The 20747-nt window shown below is 55.8% G+C and overlaps 2 protein-coding genes across 2 annotated transcripts in view; both read right to left on the bottom strand.

The window, feature by feature from the left end:
* Positions 1-20747, bottom strand: part of SNED1 (sushi, nidogen and EGF like domains 1) — a 76582-nt gene that overhangs the window by 54818 nt on the left and 1017 nt on the right. The window lies entirely within an intron of this gene.
* Positions 333-20590, bottom strand: LOC140696525 (uncharacterized). Its single transcript, XM_072962011.1, has 2 exons — positions 19434-20590; positions 333-380 (listed from the first exon to the last, which is right to left on the bottom strand). The coding sequence occupies exons 1-2, from the start codon at positions 20391-20393 to the stop codon at positions 333-335; spliced, it is 1008 nt and encodes a 335-aa protein (XP_072818112.1). The 5' UTR covers positions 20394-20590.

Below are 20747 nucleotides of genomic sequence, written 5' to 3'. Positions count from 1 at the left end.
GAGAGCCAAAGTCACTGTATTTTCCAGGAGAAAGATAAAGGCATTAATGAACTTACAGTGAGCACTGATAATTAAAAGTGCATATGATTCTGTCTGGGATAGTCACTGAAAGAATAGAAACAGTCTTTATGTCCTAACTGAGAGAGGGGATAAGCCGGCATGATTAAAGCACTTGACACAGAAGACGGCAAGAAAGGGGAGAAAAAGAAATACAAAGCAGGTGGGACAGACAGCACACGACAGTAGACTGGAACTCAGCTGCACCAGTAACCCATTAAGTGGGACATCTCAACATACCTTCTCTAGTAGAACAGAGACCAGGCAGACGAAAACTATCCGTCAGAATACAGCAAATTTGAACAACGCAAATAATCATCAACCTAATAGACAACAAAAACATAATATTAAAATTTACCATATACTGACTATATGGGAAGTCTCAACAAATTTCAAATGATTACAAAAAATACAGAGTTTGTTCTCTGGCCACAGAGCAATTATACTGGAAATCATAACCCTCAAAAGGTAGAAGATTCCTGTGTGTATGGAAATTAAGAAATACACTTATAAGTCACTTTGGAAAGAAAGATAACAAAAGTGTTATTTAACAGAACAATATAAGGGTATGGCGAAAGCAGAACGTAGCGTGCAGTCGGCAGCCACACTTCACCACCATATTGCTCGAGGCCTGTCTACAGCAGTTCCTTTTACTCAGGGCATCATGTCCAGCCACGAAGAAGAAATTATAAGGCATAATAAAAGGTGGAAGGTGCACAGCAAGTGTCAGACATGGCAGGTTGCTGGGGTTATCAGACCGGGAATTTAAAACAACTATGATTAACATGCTAAGGGCTCTGAAGGAGAAAGCAGAAAGCATGGAAGAAGAGGTGGGCAATGTGAGCAGAGAGATGGATGTCCGAAGAAAGAATGAAAAGAAACGCTAGAGATCAAAAACACTGTAAGAGAGATGAAGGGTGCCCTTGGTCGGCTCACTGGCAGACTGGACACAGCTGAGGAAAGAATCTCTGGGCGTGTAGCTATTTCAATAGAAACCTCCAGAACTGAAAGCAAAGAGAACAAAGACTGAAAAAAAAAAACCAGAACACATTATCCAAGGACTGTTGGACAACCACAGAAGAACTGCCTTGCGTGTGATGAGAACTCCAGAAGGAGAAGACAGGAACAGAAGAAATATTTGAAACAGTAATGACTGCGGATCTCCTCAGATTAACGTTAGACGACAGACCTCCGGTCTGAGAAGCTCAGAGAGCACCAGTGAGGACAGGTGCCCAAACACCCAGGCATGTCACTTCCAAACTATAGAAAATAAAAGACGAAGAAAAATCTTGAAAGCAACCAGAGAGGGGAGCACCTTACCACGGAGGAGCAAAGGTAAGAATTACATCTGACTGTTCTTCAGAAACAATGCGAGGAAGTAGGGCGTGGAGTGAATACTTCAAGAGTTGGGAGAGAAGCAAAACCCCACCATCCTAGAACTCTGCACCCTGCAAAGGCATCCTTAGTGAAGGAGCAGTGAAGCCTTTCTCAGGCAAACAAAACCCGAGGACGTTTGTTGCCAGTAGACGCGCCTTGCAAGCCGTGTTAAAAGAAGTCCTTTAGAGAGAAGGAAAATGATACAGGTCGAAACCTGAGTCTACATTAAGAAAGAAAGGGCATAAAAGAAGGAATAAAGTAATGAAGGTAAAATAAAAGCTTTTATTTTTCTTACTCTTAATTGATCACACAGATAACAGTTTGTCCAAAATAATACCAACAATGTATTCCATCATACTGTATATACACACACACACACATATACACATATATGCTTATATATGTAAAAGGAATGACAGCAATAATACAAGGGTGAGGAGGGCTGAATTAGAATTACTTTGTGATGATAAGGCATTCACACTACCTGAAAAGCAGTACAGTGTTATTTGAAAGTCGACTGGGACTAGTTGTGTTAAAGCAGCTAAACAGAGAAGTCGTGCATTAGACTGAGCTGGCTCTAATGCCTTGGTAGCCTATATAAGCAAACCAGGTCCTAAGCCAGGATGGTTCAGTGTCTGCAAATCATACAGTGTGATACACCATGTTAAACTGAAAAATAAAAATCAGTCATCTTAATAGATGCAGAAAAAGATTTTGACAAAATTCAAGACAAGGAATCCCACTCTAACCATTTTATTCAACATAGCATGGGCAGTCCCAGCCATAGCAATCAGATAAGAAAAAGAAATAAAAATGGAATTCAAGTTGGAAAGAAGTAAAACTGTCACTGTTTGCAGACGACATAACACTATATACAGAAAATCCTAAAGATGCCACCAGAAAACTATTAGAACTAATAAATGAATTCAGTAAAGATGCAAGGTACAAAATTAATATACAGAAATCTGTCGCATTTCTATTCACTAACAATGAGCTATCAGAAAGAGAAATTAAGAAAATAACCCCTTTATAATTGCATCAAAAATAATGAAATATATGGGAATAAATCTAACCAAGGAGGTAAAAGACCTGTACTCTGAAAACTATAAGATATTAATGAAAGAAACATGAATACGCACAAACAAATGGAAAGAAATACCATGCTTATGCATGAGAAGGATTAATATTGTTAAAATGACCATATAAGCCAAAGAAATCTACAGATTCAGTGCAATCCTTATCAAAATACCAATGGCATTTTTCACAGAACTAGAACACGTAATTCTAAAATCTGTATGGAAACACAGAAGACTGTGAATAGCCAAAACAATCTTGAGAAAGGAGAACAAAGCTGGAGGTATCAACGCCCTGATTCTGACCAGCACTACAAAGCTACAGTAGTGAAAGCAGTTTGGCGTTGCCACAAAAACGGAGACAAAGATCAGTGGAACAGAATGGAGAATCCATAAATAAATTCACATACTTAAGGTCAATTACTCTTGGACAGAGGAGGCAAGAATATACTATGGGGAAAAGACAGCTTCTTCAATAAATGGTGTTGGGAAAACTGGACAGGGACATACAAAAGACTCGGACTGGACTACTTTCTCACACCATATACAAAAATAAACTCAAAGTGGATTAAGGACTTAAATAGAAGACCTGAAACCATAAAACTCTTAGAAGAAAACATAAGCAGGACACTCTTTCACATAAGTCTTAGCTATATATATATATGTATGTATGTATATATTTTGGATCTGTCTCCTCAGGCAAGGGAAACAAAAGCAATAATAAACAAATGGGACCACATCAAACTAAAAAGCTTTTGCACAATGAAGGAAACCATCAACAAAATGAAAAGGCACCCCACTGAATGGGAGAAGGCATTTGCAAATGATATATCTGCCAAGGGGTTAATATCCAAAATATACAAAGAACTCATACAACTCAACATTAAACAAACAAACAAACACACAAAAAACAGATCTAAAAATGGGCAGAGGACCTGAGTATTTTTCCAAGAAAGACACACAGATGCCAACAGACACATGAAAAGATGTTCAGCTTTACTATCAAAGATACTCAAATTAAAACCACAATGAGACATCACCTCACACCTGTCAGGATGGCTCTTGTCAAAAACACAAATAACAAATGTTGGTGAAGATGGGGAGGAAGGGGGTCCCTTGTGCATTGTTGGAATGGAAATTGGTGCAGCTACTATGGAGAACAGTATGGAGGTCACTAAAAAAATTTAAAATAGAACTACCGTACAATCCTGTAATTCCACTTCTGGGTATTTTTCCAAAGCAAACAAAACTGCTAATTCGAAAAGATACATGCACCCTATGTTCATAGCAGCAGTATTCACAGCAGCCAAGACATAGAAGCGAACTAAGTGTCCACTGAGAGAGGAATGGAAAAAGAAGTGTGTGTGTGTGTGTGTGTGTGATATTACTAAGTCATAAAAAATGACATCTTGCCATTTGTGACAATTTGAATGGATCTGGAGAGTGTTATGCTAAGTGAATGAAGCCAGACAGAGAAAGACAGATACTGTATGATTTCACTTACATGTGGAATCTAAAAAACAAATGAGTGAACAAACATAACAAGACAGAAATAGATTCATAGAGAACAAACGCTGGCCGGAGGGAGGAGAAGTGGGGGGTGAGTGACACAGGGGAGGGAGACTAAGAGGAGGTACCAACTTCCAGTTACAAAATAAGGCATCACAGGGACGAAGTGAGCAGCGTGGGGGACATAGTCAGTAGCTCTGTAATCACTTGATGCGGTGACAGATGGTGGCCTAGCGTGGGATTCGTTCTGTAATGCATAGAAGTGCCGAACTGCTACGTTGTGTGCAGAACTAACATAGCATACAGGTCACCCATACTTCATTTAAAAACCGCAAAAGGCGGCAAAGAGCAGAAGACAAAGATAGGAACGAAGAACAAAGGCAGCAAGTAGAAAACAGGGACAAACACGGCAGATGTTAGTCCAGCCTCATCAGCAATCGCTTTGACTGTGGTCTAAAGGCACCAGTGAAGAGGCGCAGTTTGTCAGAGTGGATCGAAAAACAAGACCCAGCCGTAAGCTGCCTACAGAAAACTCACTTTAAATATAAAGATGCTCACAGATCAAGGGCAGATGGGCGGGGAAACATGCTAACACCAATCCAAAGCAAGCGAGAGCTGTGACGCTGACTTCAAACAGGAGGGGCTCAAAGCAAGGGAAGCTATCAAGGGTAAAGAAGGGCATCGCGTGATGACGAAGGGGTCGCTTCTCCTGTAAGACACGGCGGTCCTCCATGCGTGTGCACACAACACCAGAGCCCTGAGCTAATAAGGCAACAGCGGACAGAGCTGCAAGGAGACAGACGCGTCCACTGTCATGGCTGGAGACGCCGACACTCCTCGTCAGAGCAGACAGATCCAGCGGGCGGAAAGCCAGGCAGGACACACCCGAACTCAGCTCCACCCTCAAACAGCCAGACACACCCGACGGAGCACTCCACCAGCCGCAGCAGAGTGCGCTTTCTTCTCAAGCTCACACGGAACAGTCTCCAGGAGGGACCACATTCTGGGCCACGAGACACACCATAGAAAGCAAAAAGCGTAGAAATCATACAGTGTTTGCTCTCAGGCCACCGTGGAATTGAATGGGCAATCAATACACAGCACAGATAACTGGAAAGTTCCCAGTTACACAAAAGCTGCACAATAGACTTCTGAATGACACATGGGTCAAAGGAGGGCGGCATGTCAAGAGAAATTAAGAGACGTTTGAACCAAATGAAAAAGGGAGTGCAACTTACCAACAATTTTGGGATGTAGTGAAAGCAGCCCCTAGACGGAAATTTGTGGAAGAATTTGAGAAAAAAATCAATAAAACTGAAAATAGGTAAAAAAATCAACAAAAACAAAAACTGGCTCTTCGAAAAGATCAATAAAATTGATAAGCCTCTAGCTAGGCCATCTATGAAAAAAAAGAGAGGACACAAATTACTGATGCCAGAAAGGAACGAGGGGACAACAGTACAGGTACTGTGGCCATTTAAGGATAATAATGAGAAAATACGAAAAAAATCTATGACCATAAATGTGACAACCTGGGTGAAATAAACCAATGCCCTGAAAGACACAACTGCCAAAACTCACACAGGAAGAAACAGACCATCCGAACAAGCACACGTATCTATTAGATACACTGAATCCACAGTTAATAACCTTCCAAAACAGAAAGTGCCAGGTCCAGATGGGTCACTGATAAATTCTACCAAACATGTAAGGAGAAATTATACCAACTCTCTACAGTCTCTTCCAGAGGACAGAAGCAGAGGAAATATTTGTGACTCATCCCCTGAGGCCAGCATTACCCTAATACCAAAACCAGACAGAGACGTCGCCAGAAACGGGCACCACAGACCAGTATCTCTCGTGAACACAGATACAGAAATCCTCAGCAATTAGTAAGTCAAAGCCAATAACGTACAAAAAGAAGCACACACCACAACCGATTTATCCTAGACACGCAAGGCTGGTTCAACATTCAAAAAACAAACTGATGTAACCCACCACATCAGGAGGCCAGAAAAGTCACACGAGCGTATCAGCAGGTGCATAAAGAGCATCTGACCAAATCCAACACCCGTCATGCTGACGCCCTTCAGGAGACGAGGAGCAGAGGACGCTGCCGTAGCCTGACAAAGGACAGCTGCAAAACCCTGCTGCTAACGTCGCACCAAGAGCAGGACAAGGCAGGGATGCCCCCCGCCGCCCTCTTCAGTGTTTCGCTGGGAGTTGTAGCTGATGCGGCACGAAAGGGGAAGAGACCCTCCTGCTCTGTGAAGACGGTGTCAGGGAGTGAGAAGAAAAGCCGCTGACGTGGAGGAAATGTTTGCAAATATGATGAAGACTGTTACTCGGAATGTATAAAGAACTCTTAAAACTCAACAATAAGAAAACAAACCACCTGATCAAAAATTGGGCCAAAGGCCTTAACGGACACGTCGGCAGAGCAGGCAGGCAGACGAGCGTCACGGGTGATCGCGGAAGCGCAAGTTACAACGGTAACGAGGCGCCTGCGCGCCTGCTCGGCGGCACCGGGTGCCGGCGGGCACGCGGGCGCGCAGAGCGCCGCAGTCACGGGGGGACGAGGCCGGAGCGCCGCGGGGCAGCCCCGGGGGGAGCCGCCCCCGGTCTCGGGCAGGACCCGGCCTCCGCTCGCTGGGCCCGCACGCTGGGAGACGCCCGGGGCGGGATCGGCGGCCGCGCCTTGTCCAGCAGCGCCCCCTGCCTGCGGCGGAGCCCAAAACTGGGGGCGCCGCGGGCTCCCGGTGAGAGCGGGTCCCCGCCGAGGGGGACCCGCGGGGCCTGTGACTCTCCCCCCGGTATCCCCGGGGGGGGGTTCGACTTGAACTTGACCCAGCAGGGCGGCCAGGTGGAAAGGTGGGCCTGCCCAGAGCAGTCTCAGCCTCACGGGAAACAGCGGCCGCTGCCCCTCGGCCCCCGAAGCTCAGCCACTGCCCCCGCGGACCCGCAGGCCTGCCTGACTCGCTGATGGCGTCCCCTGGGCGGCAGGCGGCCGGCCCCAGCCCCAGTTCAGGAAGCCACGAAAGGCCAGCGAGCGCGGTGGGTGGACGCAGGAGCATCACCCAGCCCGTCCAGGACGCTCCGCAAAGACCAGACTCGTGGGACGCTTACGACCTCCGGACGCTGCTCTGGTCTCGGGAGGGTCTGCAGACGTGTGCGGCCACGCCTGGCCCCGGGGGCCACGTGCGGTCTCCATGCTTACTCGTCTGTGTTCCTTTTGTTTCTGTTTTTCCAGCACTCTGAGCTCCCAGGTCAGCACCGGGAGGCCCGGGCAGGGCTCCGCGGTTGGTGCTCGCTGGAGCACCGCTGCCCACCCTCTCACACACCGTCTCCGGCTGCTCGGAGCTGAGCAGTGAGGCAGAGGCCTCCCGGCCGCAAGCCCACAGGGGTTCACGACCCGGGCCTTTACAGAAAAGCCGGCGGCCCCGTCTCCTGGCGAGGCTGCCACTTGGCAGGGCACAGCCTGGCCGACAAAGACGCCCACCTCTGGGGCCCACTGACATGGAACAGGCAGCCGCTGCGGGTTACACGGTCTGGGTGCCCCCGCTTCCCTCCTCGTACCAGAGATGGCAGCGCGGCCCCCACCACGGACCTGGCGGAAGGAAGGCTCTGTGTCGGAGGCGCAGAAGCCACTGCCTCACGCCAGGCCTGTCTCCACTGAAGCTGGCCCGCTGTCTCACTGAGAAGGGCCTCTGACCCCTCCCAGGACCACCACGGGGTCTCCTGCTGTGGACGCATTTGCGCCGTCATGCTGCTGTTCCGGCCTGATCAGCCCCCTCTGGCCACAGCACTGCCACCGCCGATGTCCTGATTGTTTGTGTCTGACAGTGATGGGCCTGTGGCCTCGGAGGCAACCCTGCAGCGGTCACAGTCAGATGTCCGATGGCATTCCTGGGTCCCCCCCATCCGTGGGGGTCTGGAGCTATGAGCCCTGGCTTGGCCTCCTCAGAATCACCACAGAGGTGTGTCCTCTTCTGCTGAGCCTGCCCAGTCCACGCAGTTTGTCTCCCCTGGGCTGCCCTCTGCGTTGTGGCTGGGACACAAGGGAAGGGCCTATCTGGGCTACACAGAGCTACGTGGAAGATGGGAAGCTGCCTGACCTCTCCTGGGCGCAGTGGTGCGTGGTTGGCACCTCCCGGGTGACGGGGCCGCGGGACTCAAACCTCACTCTCTTGCTGGGCTGCCAGAGTCCTTGGTCGTGGAGGCACGGTCACTTGGCTGAGGTCACTGCTATTGTCATCTGAGGTGGTTCGTGGGGGCCGCTGAAGGGGCCACAACAGTGTCTGTAAATTTTACAGCAATGCCCCGAGCCCTCCCGGTGAAGTCTGGTGTGAGTAGGGATGGTTGTGGGGAGGAGATGACCGTTGCCGGGATGGGCACACTGGTTTCAGGGCCGAGGAGCATTGATCAGGCACCTGGGCAGGGACCACCTCAGAGCCGGGTGGCAGCGGTAGGTGACTGCTCTTTGCCCCGAGATCCAGCACCTGGCAAAGGCCCCATGGCTCCCCTGAGTCAGGGTTTGCATCCCTGTCTGTGAGTGATGAAGATGGAAAACCACGGGCACTCTGGTCACCAGCTGTCCTGCTGTGTCTGCCGCCCGAAGGTGGGCCCCACCCTCCGTGCAGGCAGACGCACGTGGCACCACCTCGACTCCATCTTACAGACACCAGTTCATGCTCGGCCTCGGGTCATGTTGTGTGTGGTGACTGAGGCCACAAATGCTCGGCGACACAGCCCTCAGACCCTAACCAGACTGGTGGAGTCAACCATCCTGGTCTGCCTGTGACTGGGGGGACCTGGGATTCCAGATTTTCAGTGTAAAACCAAGAAGGTTTGGGTAAAGCAGGCTGAGTTGGTTACCTGGACGGGAGTCACTTTTAAGGCCCATTTACTGCCTCTGTCATGACCAGCGGTGGTGTCAAAGATAAGATGGGTGGTCTGAACCCTCGCGTGGGTCATAACGGATGGTGGTCTGGCCCCTCTGGGACCCGTGTGGAGCCAGCTGCACCTGCGGCCTGGGCAGTTCATCTTGCACCACACAGGGTCCTGTGTGTCCAGCTGAGTTAAAGGTGGTGAGAGACGGTCACTTGGATTTGGTCCTGGCTCTGCTAGTCCAAGTAGCCGGAGTGGCCGATGAAACAACAGACTCGTGTGCAAATTTGAGCTTGTCCAAGAGCGTGGGGCCAAGCAGGTGGCCGTGGGCCCTGAGGGCCTCTGCGAGCTTTCTGTCTTCCCTTGCCTGGGCCATATGTTTGGGTTGTGTTTGCAGAGAACAGCCTTGAGTGACAAGGTGTTGTCTCTGGGGGACAATGGCAGGCTTGCTATGGAAGAGATGGGGTCCCCAAGCCCAGGGATTCCTGGCTGTGATGGAAGCCCGAGGTCTGGGTTCCATCTGCCTGGCCCCTCCATGTGGCCTCGTGGGACCTGGAGAACCAGGGCCACCAATGCAAACCACGTGCTGTGCCCCTCGCTTTGCCACGAGTCCTGACGTCCCAGGTGTGTTTCTGGCCAGGGAGTCGCGGGCCTCTGGTAACATCTGCCACCCAGGGGCAGGCTGGCGCTGGCTTGTAAGGAGGGTCTCATCAAATCCCAGACCTCAGCAGTTGTATGTGAATAACCTTGAAGTTGTATGTAAAACGGATTTTTTCTCTAGAAAAACATAACTTAAATGCAAGCAGAAATGGAAAACCTATTTTTATACAAGCACGAAGAAATTCAGTAGTGTTCAGAGTGTTCCCACCAAGAAAACTCTAGGTCCAGACTGCGTCACCAGAGAGCATAACCAGACGTCCAGGAGACACTTCCCGAGGTACGCGAGCGCCTCCAAGCAGAAGAGTGCGTGTCACGAGCCTAGCACAGCCTCGATGCCGAACTACAACCAGGCAGTACACAGAGGGACTAAAACTCAGAAAGGCCAGTCTCACACAGAAGTTGCCTGAATCTTGACACGTTACTAGCAAACCGAATCCAGCAACACATAAATTGGATCAATAATTCATCAGTGCAAACGTGGGTTTCTGTTAGGAATGCAGGCTAGTCTTTGCATTAGAAAAGCAATTGATTTAATTAATTTAAATGACCAGTGTAAAAGGTTAAAGGTGAAAACCATATAATCATCTTAATAGGTGCAGAGACGGCTTGTAGCAAGAGCCAACACCGTACGTGACGGACATTCTCAGAACATGAGACGTGGGGATGTGAGGGGACATCCTAATCCGATAAAGTGGACTTTGAACATCACACTGGATGGTGAGAAATGGGGCACTTTCCTTTTGGGATCAGAAATAAGACAAGGACCTGCTAACACTGCATCTGCTAGACACTGTGTCCAGCCAACAGGGTGAAGCGAAAGACGAATCAAAGTGTCACACGACCAGAAAGGGAGAAACACAGCCATCATTAGCTGCACAGGACACGGATGCGAATGTGGAAAATTCAAAAGCATCCCCAGATAATTTAGTAAAATCAGTAACAGGTTTGGTCTGGCTGTTAAAGATAAAACTAGGAAATCCATTGTGCTTCTACGCAGCAGCAAAAAAAAAACGTCAAAAAAGAAATTAAAGATGCCCCCAAGAGCAGTATAGGAAACACCAACTGCTAAGCGTCGCTCTGACAGGAGCTGTGCAGCACTTGCCTGCCGTCAGCTCTGGAACCGTCGAGAACTTTGAGGGCGGTCTGCACGCACTCAGAAGCCTGCCGCGCTCCTGGGCGGAGCGAGTCGACGTTGTGGAGACGCCGGTTCTCGCGGGGGTCTGTGCGCTCCACGCCGCCTCCACAGAAACCCTGGTGGGGGTGTGTGTGTGTGTGTAACCTGACAAGCCAGTTCTGCTTTTATGCAACAACGCAAAGCCGGGGATGGCCCCGACTCCCTTGAGAGGAACAAGATGGAAGGACTTGCTCCGACAGAGCAAGCTGAGCCCTGTCAGTGTGGACAGCGGCCGGCCGGCGCTGCCCGGGGCAGGCGGGCAGGAGGCGGGAGACTGTCCGTCCCCTCAGCAGGGGGCCGGGGTGGCCCCACTCCTTTAAAGCGGAGACCGCTGGGCCCCTGACCCCCGCTGCACGCAAAGCCCGGTGTGCAGGCCCCACGGTGCGCACACGCAGGCCGCACAGCAGGGAGGCTGGTGGGGGCAGCAGGGAGGCTGCACCCTCGACTTTGATGGCGGAGTGCAGGGGGGCGCTCAGCGGTAGAGCACCAGCTTAGTGTGCACGAGATCCGCGTTCCATCCCCAGTGCCTCCGTTAAATAAATAAATATAAAATTTAAACAAAGAAATGAAATGTATGAAAGATAAAATGGGGCACACAGCCTGCAACTATAAAAACAGACGGGCACATTCACACCTTAGCAGCAAGAGCGCCTGTTCACCCAAAGGTGCCGCTGAAGAGAGTGAGGCGCGGCCCGGAAGACGGGGCGACCCCTGCTGCCTGCGGCACTGGAGCCTGGCATCGGTGCTGAGCCCCACAGATGAGCGAGGAAAAGTGAGCTCGGGAGAGAGGCCAGGAAGGACTCCAACAGCGGGTTTACGAACGAGGAGATCCAGCGGGAAGCGAGCGCGTGTGCGATGTGCTCCGTCTCACGAGTGGAACAGAATGTCAAAGCCACGCGAACCACCGCCCGCCCGCGGGGCTGGCGGGCGCGGGGAGCGCCCAGGGCTCTGGGTCTAATGTGACGGACACAGGAGCGGCCCCGCCCAGCCGCCCACTCCGAGCTGGACACTCGGGACGTGGGTCCCACGTGTTCCCCAACAGCAGCCTTAAGAATAACCTGGGGGAGGGGGGCACAGCTCAGCGGGAGCGTGTGCGCTTAGCGTGCACGGGGTCCTGAGTTCAATACCCAGTCCCTCCCTTCTCTGTAATGTAGTCTGACTGTGACGCGGACCCCTTCATGTGAACGACCCCTTCAGCACATACTGGTTCTGTAAAGATAGAATAAAGTTAAAAGAAGAATGGTCTAAGTCGGAACGCAACACGTCCACCACAGTGAGACAGAGGAACGACTTGCAGATGCTTCGTGCGGTTGCACAGCGATGGCTCCGGACCAAGATGCCCCGGAGAACACGGAGCACCCGCCTGACGACCGGGAGTGGGGAGGCCAGGTGCAGGAAGAGGTGCAGGCGGCCCTGGTGGGGTGCCCGGCAGGGGGCAGGGCAGGGCCCGCACTCCCGGGGCCGTGGGGGTGGGTTTGCTTGGGGCTGTTCTGTGGAGGCTGCTTTTTTGCTGCAGATTTACGTTGGGTTCCCTTTTCTGCACGTGTTTAGGGAAAGAGAGTTCAGGGGAGCAGTGGCAGTGGGATGGGAGGGGATGCAGTGCTGGGGGGCAGGAGGCCCCTGCAGGCCGGCGTGGGCGTCCCTGGGGCGGGGCTGGGGCCACTGGCGGACCAGGGCCACCTGCTGGGTGGGACCTGCCGTCACTGCCTCCCTGCAGCCCACACACCCTCCTCCTCAGCTGGCCCCGCTCCCTGTGGCTCCTGCAGACACACCCCGGAGTTTCCTTCCTGCCTTTGAAGTCAGGGCTCAGGTGTGTGTGGTGTGTGCGGGCCTCCCTGCCGCACCATCCCCCAGCCCCGCACTTGGCCTCATCCTGCTCTCCTCTCCCCTCACCTCCTCCCACCCCAGGCCGCTGCTGCCCTCCCCACGGGGTGTGGGCCTGGAGCCCGGCGGCCAGGAACGAGGCAGAACAAGCCGGCCCTGTTCCCCTGCCAGGACCAGGCGGGCCGGGACCACGGCCGAGAAGGCGGTGGGGCCCCCGCGCTGAGCGAGCCGGCTGCTGGCAGGCGCTCACCTGGACAGGGACCTCCCTGGACCTGACCCGGGAGCTGGGTGCAGCTGATGCAGGGCGGGGAGCCGGGGTGCGGGGGGCCGTGCAGCAGCCCCTCTCCACCCCATGCTGGGGTCCCTCTCCTCCTTCAGAGCTGGGCCAATGCCACTTTCCACTAAATACCGATTTGATTATTATTATTTTTCTACTTGCAATAGCACTTGGTGAAACACGCAGTATAGACAGGAGAACAGGAGAAAGGAGTGGAATCTGGCCCCCCGCCCGGTGCCGGCAGGTTGTTCTGCCTCTGGTGTCTCGGAACCTGACGTGGGCCTGGCTGTTTGTTGGGGTCCAGGGCCTGGAACGTGCCGCCCGCACCCACTGCCCCTGAGGGCCCGAGGCTGTCCAGGTGGACCTGCCAGCCCAGCGCGGCCTGTCAGGACACTGGCAGAAACGCAGGAGACCCTGGGAGCGGGCAGGGAGGGCACAAGCGTGCTTGGAGCTGGTCTGCAGGGCCTTGGCTCAGCGTTCCCCACAACCCTCCCTGCAGATCCTGACGTCCAGGGCCCCCCACCACTGTGGCCACCCTCTGGTCTCCCCAAGCCTAGGCTGAGAACACAGGGCGCCAGGGTGGGGCTCGCAGCCGGGCAGCCCTGTGAAGTCTGTGTGTGGATGGGCCGAGTGCGGGGCAGGCGGCTGGCAGGTGCACCCTCCTCTCCCAGGCCGGCCTGAGCGAGCCTGCAAACTTAGTGGGGAGTCGCAGGTCATGGCCTGGGCTGTTCCCCTGGGGAGGCCCCGAGGCCATGAGCAGCAGGAAGCGGCCTGCTCTGTGAGGGGGAGGCTACCCTTGACTGGGGGTGCACGTGGCCGAGGGGCCGGCGGCAGGAGCCCAGGCCTTTCCCGTAGGACGGGCCAGCCCTCCCGGGTCCAGGAGAACGCGCAGAGACTGTGCTGGTGGCATTTCCGACTTGGATGAAACCAGGAAAGAGGGGAAGTGTCCTGGAGAGTCTCCTGGAGGCCACTTCCAGCAGAAAGCGGGTGACGTGGTCTGGCCGGTCCCCGAGCCGGGGAGCTTGAGGACTGCCTGGTGCCCCCTCGCTGGGCCAGGGGCTGCCCTGGGCCCGGCGGGCAGGCCTGGAGGGGAGCCAGGGACCCAGTGCCCTAGCTCTGCAAACATCAGATCAGAAAGGGCGGGGCCTTGTTCCTGCTTTGATTTCGCTGCCAAAAATAGAACAATAAAGCTCCAAGGCCTTTTATAAGCTTGTTTTGAAAAATGTAGGCACGTCTTTTATTTCCTGGCAGCTTTCTGGGTAACCAGGATTCCTTCCACAAGCACAGCTGGGGGCTGAGGTCCTGCTCACAGGGCAGCTGCAGGCAGGGCCCTGGGCCCACGGTCAAGGTGGGGCCCTGGACACCCAGCACGCCCAGCCTGGCAAGGAGGGGAGACTGGCCCTGGGCTGAGCACCCTGTGTGCCAGGCGGGCCTCAGGCAGCAGCACGTGTGGCTGCGGGGGGGGGGGGGGGCAGGAAGGGGGGGAAGGAGCCCCCAGGGCTGACCAGGGTGCGTCCCGCGGGAAGGGTGCCTGGTTGCCGCACTGAAGGAGGGATTCCCTGCTGGGTGGGGCAGCAGAAGCAGTGATGGAGGACAGCCCTTCCCTCCCGGGCCAGGCTGTCTGGGGCTGCACTTCCTGATGTCCATTGTCCAGGGCCTCCCTGTGGCCACCCTCTGGCCCCCTGCTGGGCCTATGGTCCTGAGCCCAGGCCCTGAGCCCCTCCGACAGGGGCTGCCTCTTCCAGGCGTCCAAGCACCTGTCCCTACAGTGCGCTGTCCTCACTGCCGCTCCCTCTCGCCCAGCCCTCCCCTCCCTGCGTAGAAGGCAGCTCCCGCCTCCCCTTCCTACAGAGCCACTTTCTTGCCTCTTCTCTGGCACACCTGGGCCAGGTGCCCCTCCAGGGCCAAATTCCCAGCTCCCCAGAGGCCCCTGGATATGCCCTGCCTGTGGGCTGCAGTCCCACACCACCGGGGCATCCACGCCCTCCCTCTGCGCCCATCGCCAGCCTGCCCACAGCCTCCTGGCTTCTCCTGAGACCTCGCTGCCCCTGCATCACTGCGGCCACCACAGCTAGAGTGCAATCTCCAAGTGCAGACTGGGTGTGTCCCAGCTGCCACGTGCCTAGGCCCCTCCCCTGCCAGTCTCACCTCTGGGGACAGTGGGACCCCAACCCTACCCCAGGCCCGCCCCTAGCAGGGCTCTGAGGCTGTCTCCTCCAAGCAGGTCCAGGGTGCATTTGTTGCAGAATGTGCCTGAGGGCCCCAGGGTCTGTGCCTGGCCCTGGACCGGGTGGCCCTGGGCACAGGGTGGTCCTGGGCTGCCTCCCTGTGTGGAGGGTGTGGGGTCCGGGGCCTGTGCCTGGGCCCTGTCCCCCGACTCCTCCTACCCTGGGCTCAGCCCACGGAGCCCAGACTTACGCGCTGCTGAGTCTGAGGGCTGGGGAGTGGGGCTGTGGCCGCACGCACAGCAGCTGTTTAAGGAGTGACTTGCGCCACTTTGCAAAGAAGCAGTTTATAACTATTGAGGCCCTGAGGCTGGACCCCTTGGTCCAGCTGGGCAGTCTTCCAGGCCGCCCGATCACTGACCCACAGAAGCAGTGTCCATGGGACTCTGTCCTTGGGCCTGCCCACTGCCCCCACCCCAACCCTGGATCACACCACCAGGATACCTGTCTGGCCTAGAAGCTGGCCAGGGCCCTGTGGCACAGCTGCATTTCCGCCGTGCTCCCGGGGGACCCGCAGCACCGCGGGGTGAGATGGGCAGGTGCCGGGCGGCCCTGGGGCTGAGGGTGTGCCCGCCTTGGGCCAGGTGACGTGGCTACCTTCACTCGCAGAGGGGGACAGATGAGGATGCCCTCGGGGCAGCAGGGGGCAATAGGAAGACATCACAAAGTACACTCCTTGGGCCCCATCCGGCCCACCTGGAGGATTTCTTGGAAGGAAAGGAGAGAACAGCAGCCCTGGATAAGGATGCTGTGCACCAGAGCATGCTGGGAGACGCCGAAACCACCCACGGGGTCAGCCACCAGCGACTGGTTAGAAGAATTACGGTAGAGCCAGAGGGTGGACCACTACACTGCCCCCAAAGGCACGTCTCTGAAGCAAAGTTAAGGCATTGGAAAATGCTCCTGGTACACTACTGACGGAAACGTGGGCGCTCGTATGAAGTGGTGACCCCAAACATGCTTGGAAACACAGCAGGCAGGGGTCCGCCAAAATGTCCAGAGCGCGTCCTCCCGGATGACGGAATCACGGGCGCGTCATCCCATCCATCAGATGGTGAACAGCCAACAGGTATGGAGCTGCTCCCAGGGGCTGGCGCTCTCACAAAACAAATGATACTTGAAACCTAAAATGAAACCCCGCTGCGAGCGCGCATCAGAGCCTGGACTCAGAGCCAGGGCTCAGGCGAGGTTTCAGGAAGAATGAGCGAGTAAAGGGATCAGGGAACCAGTCGGTGGTGAGTGACGGTGAGCGTCCACGGGCGCGGTCCGGCGAGCTGGGCGCGACCGGCTGCGAAGTTCCCGGGGCCTGGGGCCGTGCGAACAGGGGCTGCTCCACCGGAGGCACCCCTGGGGCAGCTTTGCGTTTTGCTGTAATGTCACAACTGCAAGGAACTCCTCACACTTTTGAGCCACATTCACCAAATGCTAGGATTCTGCCCCCTTCGCTTTGTCGTTTTCTCTCTTTCTACGTAGATAAATGTTTCGTGAACCACTGAGAGTGTCTTTCAGAAGCGGTGACCCTTTACCGCCAGACGCTTCAGTGTGCACTTCCCCTGAGCACGGACTCTGACGTGAACGGACGCAACTCCCCGGAGCATCATGCGGGGCCTTCTCCACCGCTGAAGCACTTGACTGTCTGTTTACTGACATCGGCGTGGACTCGCTGGTTCCCCTTTACTTAGTGGGCCAGAACCTGTCGCTGCCGCACTGTAATGTGTAACTTGTCCAGAGCAGCCGCGGGAGCCCCTGTCCGGCTGCCCGTGTCCTCTCCCTGCATCCCAGTCGTTCTCTGCACACTCGATTACTTCCTGGCATGAGATTCTCCAAGCTCATTTTGAATGTTTCCTGCCATGGCCGTGTAATCTCCGAAAAACCCTAGTTCCTTTCGGAGGAGCTGGTATGTAGCAACCAGGATCTGGGCACCAGGAGTCCTTGTGGCTGTTTTATTTTATTTCATTTCATTTTTTGCCACTTGATGAGCATTTCCTGGGTGTCTGCTTGACAAAGGAGGCATCATGCTTGCATGTCCCTCCGCGGACACAGCAGGAGACACACATGTGCAGATGCACGTGTGCACGTACATGTGCACCTATGTCCCCTCTCACGACACAGAAATGCATCCGTACACACGTGTGCAGTCTGTGCACTGATGTGCACAGACAAGACAGACACCAACAGCTGAGCAACCGAGGGGTCAGAGGCGACGTGGGGGGAGCCTAAGGACGGGGCTGGGGGAGCAGGGGCTGTTTCGGGAAGGAGACCTGCCTGTCCTGGGAGAAGCCCCCCATCACATCACAATGGCTAAGGGTGGCCTGTTCTGTGCGGCTGGAGCAGAGGCAGCTGGGGGACGCGGTGGGGATCTGGGGACACACCACCCAGCCTCAAGGCCGGGGGCAGGCAAGGGCAGGAAGGAGAGGTGGGGTCTTGTTCACACTTGGTGGGGCGCCCTCAGCCAACCGCCCCACGGACAGGCCCACGGGGCAGGGCCAGGAGCTGGAGGCCAGCGTTCCAAGGCAGGGCTGCCAGGTCCAGCTGCCTGCTCTGACCACGTGGGGACGAGGGGAGGGAGGGAGGCCTCAAGGCTGCCTGACCGCTGGGACAGTGGGTCCAGGGAGGAAGCAGGACTTGTGTGGGTGGATCGGGAAGGAGGCGGCTGGACACAGGGATCAGGGGGCCCCTGAATCTGCATTTGGAGGCTGTTTCCTCATCCGTGCGTGGGATGACAATGCTGCCTGCCCTCTGACGGGCCGCCAGGGAGGTCCCGGCGGAAGGCCTGCCCTGGTTCTCTCGCTCTCCACACAGAGTTGCCAGACCATTCCAGGACCCTCCCTGGACTCCTTCCTGCCCAGCTCCACCTCCCGGAGCCCCTTCCTCCTGCTCCCCTCCTCCCCGGGCACCGCCAGAGTAAGACTTCTGCCACCAGCCCTGCCTCCACCTCGTGGTTTTGTCCTGCGTCAGGGCGGGTTTTCCAGATGGCGTGGAGCTGGTGGCTAGACAGCTGTGACGCGGCTGGCCGGGTACGTGTCATGGATGTACTTGGATGGGGTGCTCGCTGCACAGGTGGGGAAACTGGGGTTCATGGAGGAAATGTGCAGCCCCGGTCCCGGCTGCCTGCAGAGCCCCCCTGTGGGTGAGCTGGGAGAGGCAGGGTGGGGACTGTGCCCGCAGAGTGGGGTTGCCAGAGGCTGAGTGGATACCAGGTGTGGAGCAAGCCATGCCTGGGGCACTGGAGGGAGGTGCTGCTGGCCGGAGCGCGGGTCACATCATGCCTTCCCTCTGGGCGCCCATCCCGGCCCCACGCCCTTCCTGTCTCCAGCTCAAGGCTCTAGGTCTGGGACTGGCCTCAAGGTGTTCCAAAAGACAAGGAGGGAGGAGTCTCTAAGACCCAGTGGTCAAGGGGTGTCAGAGCACTGCGGCTGAGAGGCCAGCAGGCGCTGGAAGAGGCTGGGGGGGGTGGAGAGGGACACCCCGCGTACCACCCCCATTGGCGCAGTCTCAGAGACATGATGGTGGACCCCACAGCCGTGTCTCAGCCACTGCACCCTTGTAACAGACTTGCGGACCCTTGCAAGGTGCCCATACCTTCATGGATGCCGCCCACCCAGCACTCCCTTCCCCAGAGGGGAAGTCCTGCCTGAGGCCGCCAGCTGGGGCTCCTGATGCCAAATCGACCCAGATCTCCCTCTGCAGCCCCCAGCCCCCACCCTGGGGGCTGCACCTGGGGGCTTCTGTGGGGAAGGAGGATCCCTGAACCACCACTGGCCAGGCTCACCGCACTCAGCCCCACACGGGCCCCCAGCGCTCACTGCCGTCTCTCCCCACGAACTGCTGTCCAGCTCCCAGCAGGGAGGTTCCCACTCAGTGCGGTCGCGACCGCCCCAAGCTCACCCCCAGCAGCGCCGGCCTGGTTTGCGTTTCAAACCTCAGCAATAAAACAGGCTCTCAACCACGTTCAGAGCCTTGCGACTCGGCACAGACAGCTGCTGGGACACGAGAAGGAAGCAAGGCGCTGGAGCTTCCAGAAGGGCGGCCCCCACGGGCAGCAGGACCGGGGCCTTGCTAGGGCCGCAGTCTGTGGCTGTTTCTGATGAAGACTCAGAAGGCATGACCTCCATGCATGGTCACTGGCGTGTGGGCAGGGCCCCAGAGCTGAGGTCCTCACACCCACCATGCAGCCATTCCCTCAACAATCCTGCTCTTTGCCAAGCACTGGGCTGGGGGCTGAGGGGGTGTCCAGCCTGGAGGGTCCTCACTTGGCCGGATGCAGGCACCTGGGCTCAGGGCTGGCTGCCAGGGTTGGAGCCAGGGGTGTGCAGGGAAGTGTCCTCTCCGCTGGGTAGGCTGGGAGGCACCTGGTCTGACCCACTTACTTTGGAATAAATGCCTTCTCTTCTGTGTTTGGCTTCAATTCTAACCCTCCTGCCTGCTCCCTCCTTGACCACAGAACTCTCAGAGTAGTCCTGGGCATCCTCCACCTCAAGACTTCCGTTGTCTTCCCTACGGAGTAAAGAGAAGGTGAAGTGGGCTGACTGTGTCCCTGTGGGCGAGTGTTTGCCAGATAACATCTCTGTTTCAAGGAAAAGGTCTTGTGAACGTGTTGCCAGCATCCGCAGTGCCCGTTCGCTTTGTGGGTCTTTCCCCTGCAGGGCCACGTCTCCTAGGTGTTTGGCAAGGGCAGGTGTTTGTGGCGAGGCTGCTAAGAGGGCCAACTGTTTTCTAGTATTTTCACCTGTGACTTTGGTGAGACAGCTGAGCACGGCCCAGATGCCTAAGGAACATTTTGACAGAGTCACTCTGTTAAGGTGGTGCCAACGTGCGTTTCCCCCTTCTAAGATGTAGGCTGCCTCTGGCTCCCGCAGGCCCTGAGCACAGCTGAGCTCTGCCCCACCCACCCCATATTGTCTGCCGGTCCTGGCCCAGAGGGTGGGGCACCTACAGAGAGAATGGCTGCCCCCGGTCACAGTGGTAGAGGGAGCAAAGATGTTGGCTGTGGTGGGTGGAAGGCAGCGGTGCTGGCGGAGCAGGTGGCACGGCAGGTGGGGGAGCTGGTGGTGTGGCGGTGGTGCTGACGGGTTGATGGCAGGGCAGATGGTGGAGGCGGTGGTGCTAATGGTGAGACTGATGGTGGGGGTGATGGCAGAGATGGTGAAGCAGAAGGTAGAGGTGGTAGCGGTGGCACTGTAAGGGGCTGAGGCGGGGGCGACGGTATGGAGGGAGCCACACATCAGCCTGGCCCAGCACTGTTCCAGCAGAGATTTAGGGGACAGCAGGTGCCGGCGCACAGCAGCCCACCCACAGTAAATGCCCAATGCACTGACGAGGCGCAACATTTCACCCCCTCAGCGGCCCAGGGCCCCACCCCAGGACGGGGGAGACAGAACTGGCACTGAGATGTCACCCTGCAGCCTGAGCTGTTCCTGCCCTCCTGAGTTCCTGGCCCCAGAGCTCCCACTGGGAGTCCTGCTTGAAAGGTCTGGGCCTGAGTGGCAGCCCCAGACTCCAGAGGAGAGGGAGAGGGAAAGGGGGCTCAGAGATGACAGGCCTGCAGAGTCCCCCACACCACCCCCAGTTGCCACCTAGGGGGTCTACAAAGAAGCAGGCCCCTCCCTGAATGTCTGGGCAGGTCCCCAGCCTCTTGGCAGGGGGCCTCAGGTGTCAGCTGGGGGCAGGGACCACGTGGCCCT

Source organism: Vicugna pacos, chromosome 5 (assembly GCF_048564905.1).
Source record: "Vicugna pacos chromosome 5, VicPac4, whole genome shotgun sequence".
In the NCBI taxonomy this organism is placed as follows: domain Eukaryota; kingdom Metazoa; phylum Chordata; class Mammalia; order Artiodactyla; family Camelidae; genus Vicugna; species Vicugna pacos.
This window is presented reverse-complemented; position numbering and strand designations above follow the sequence as displayed.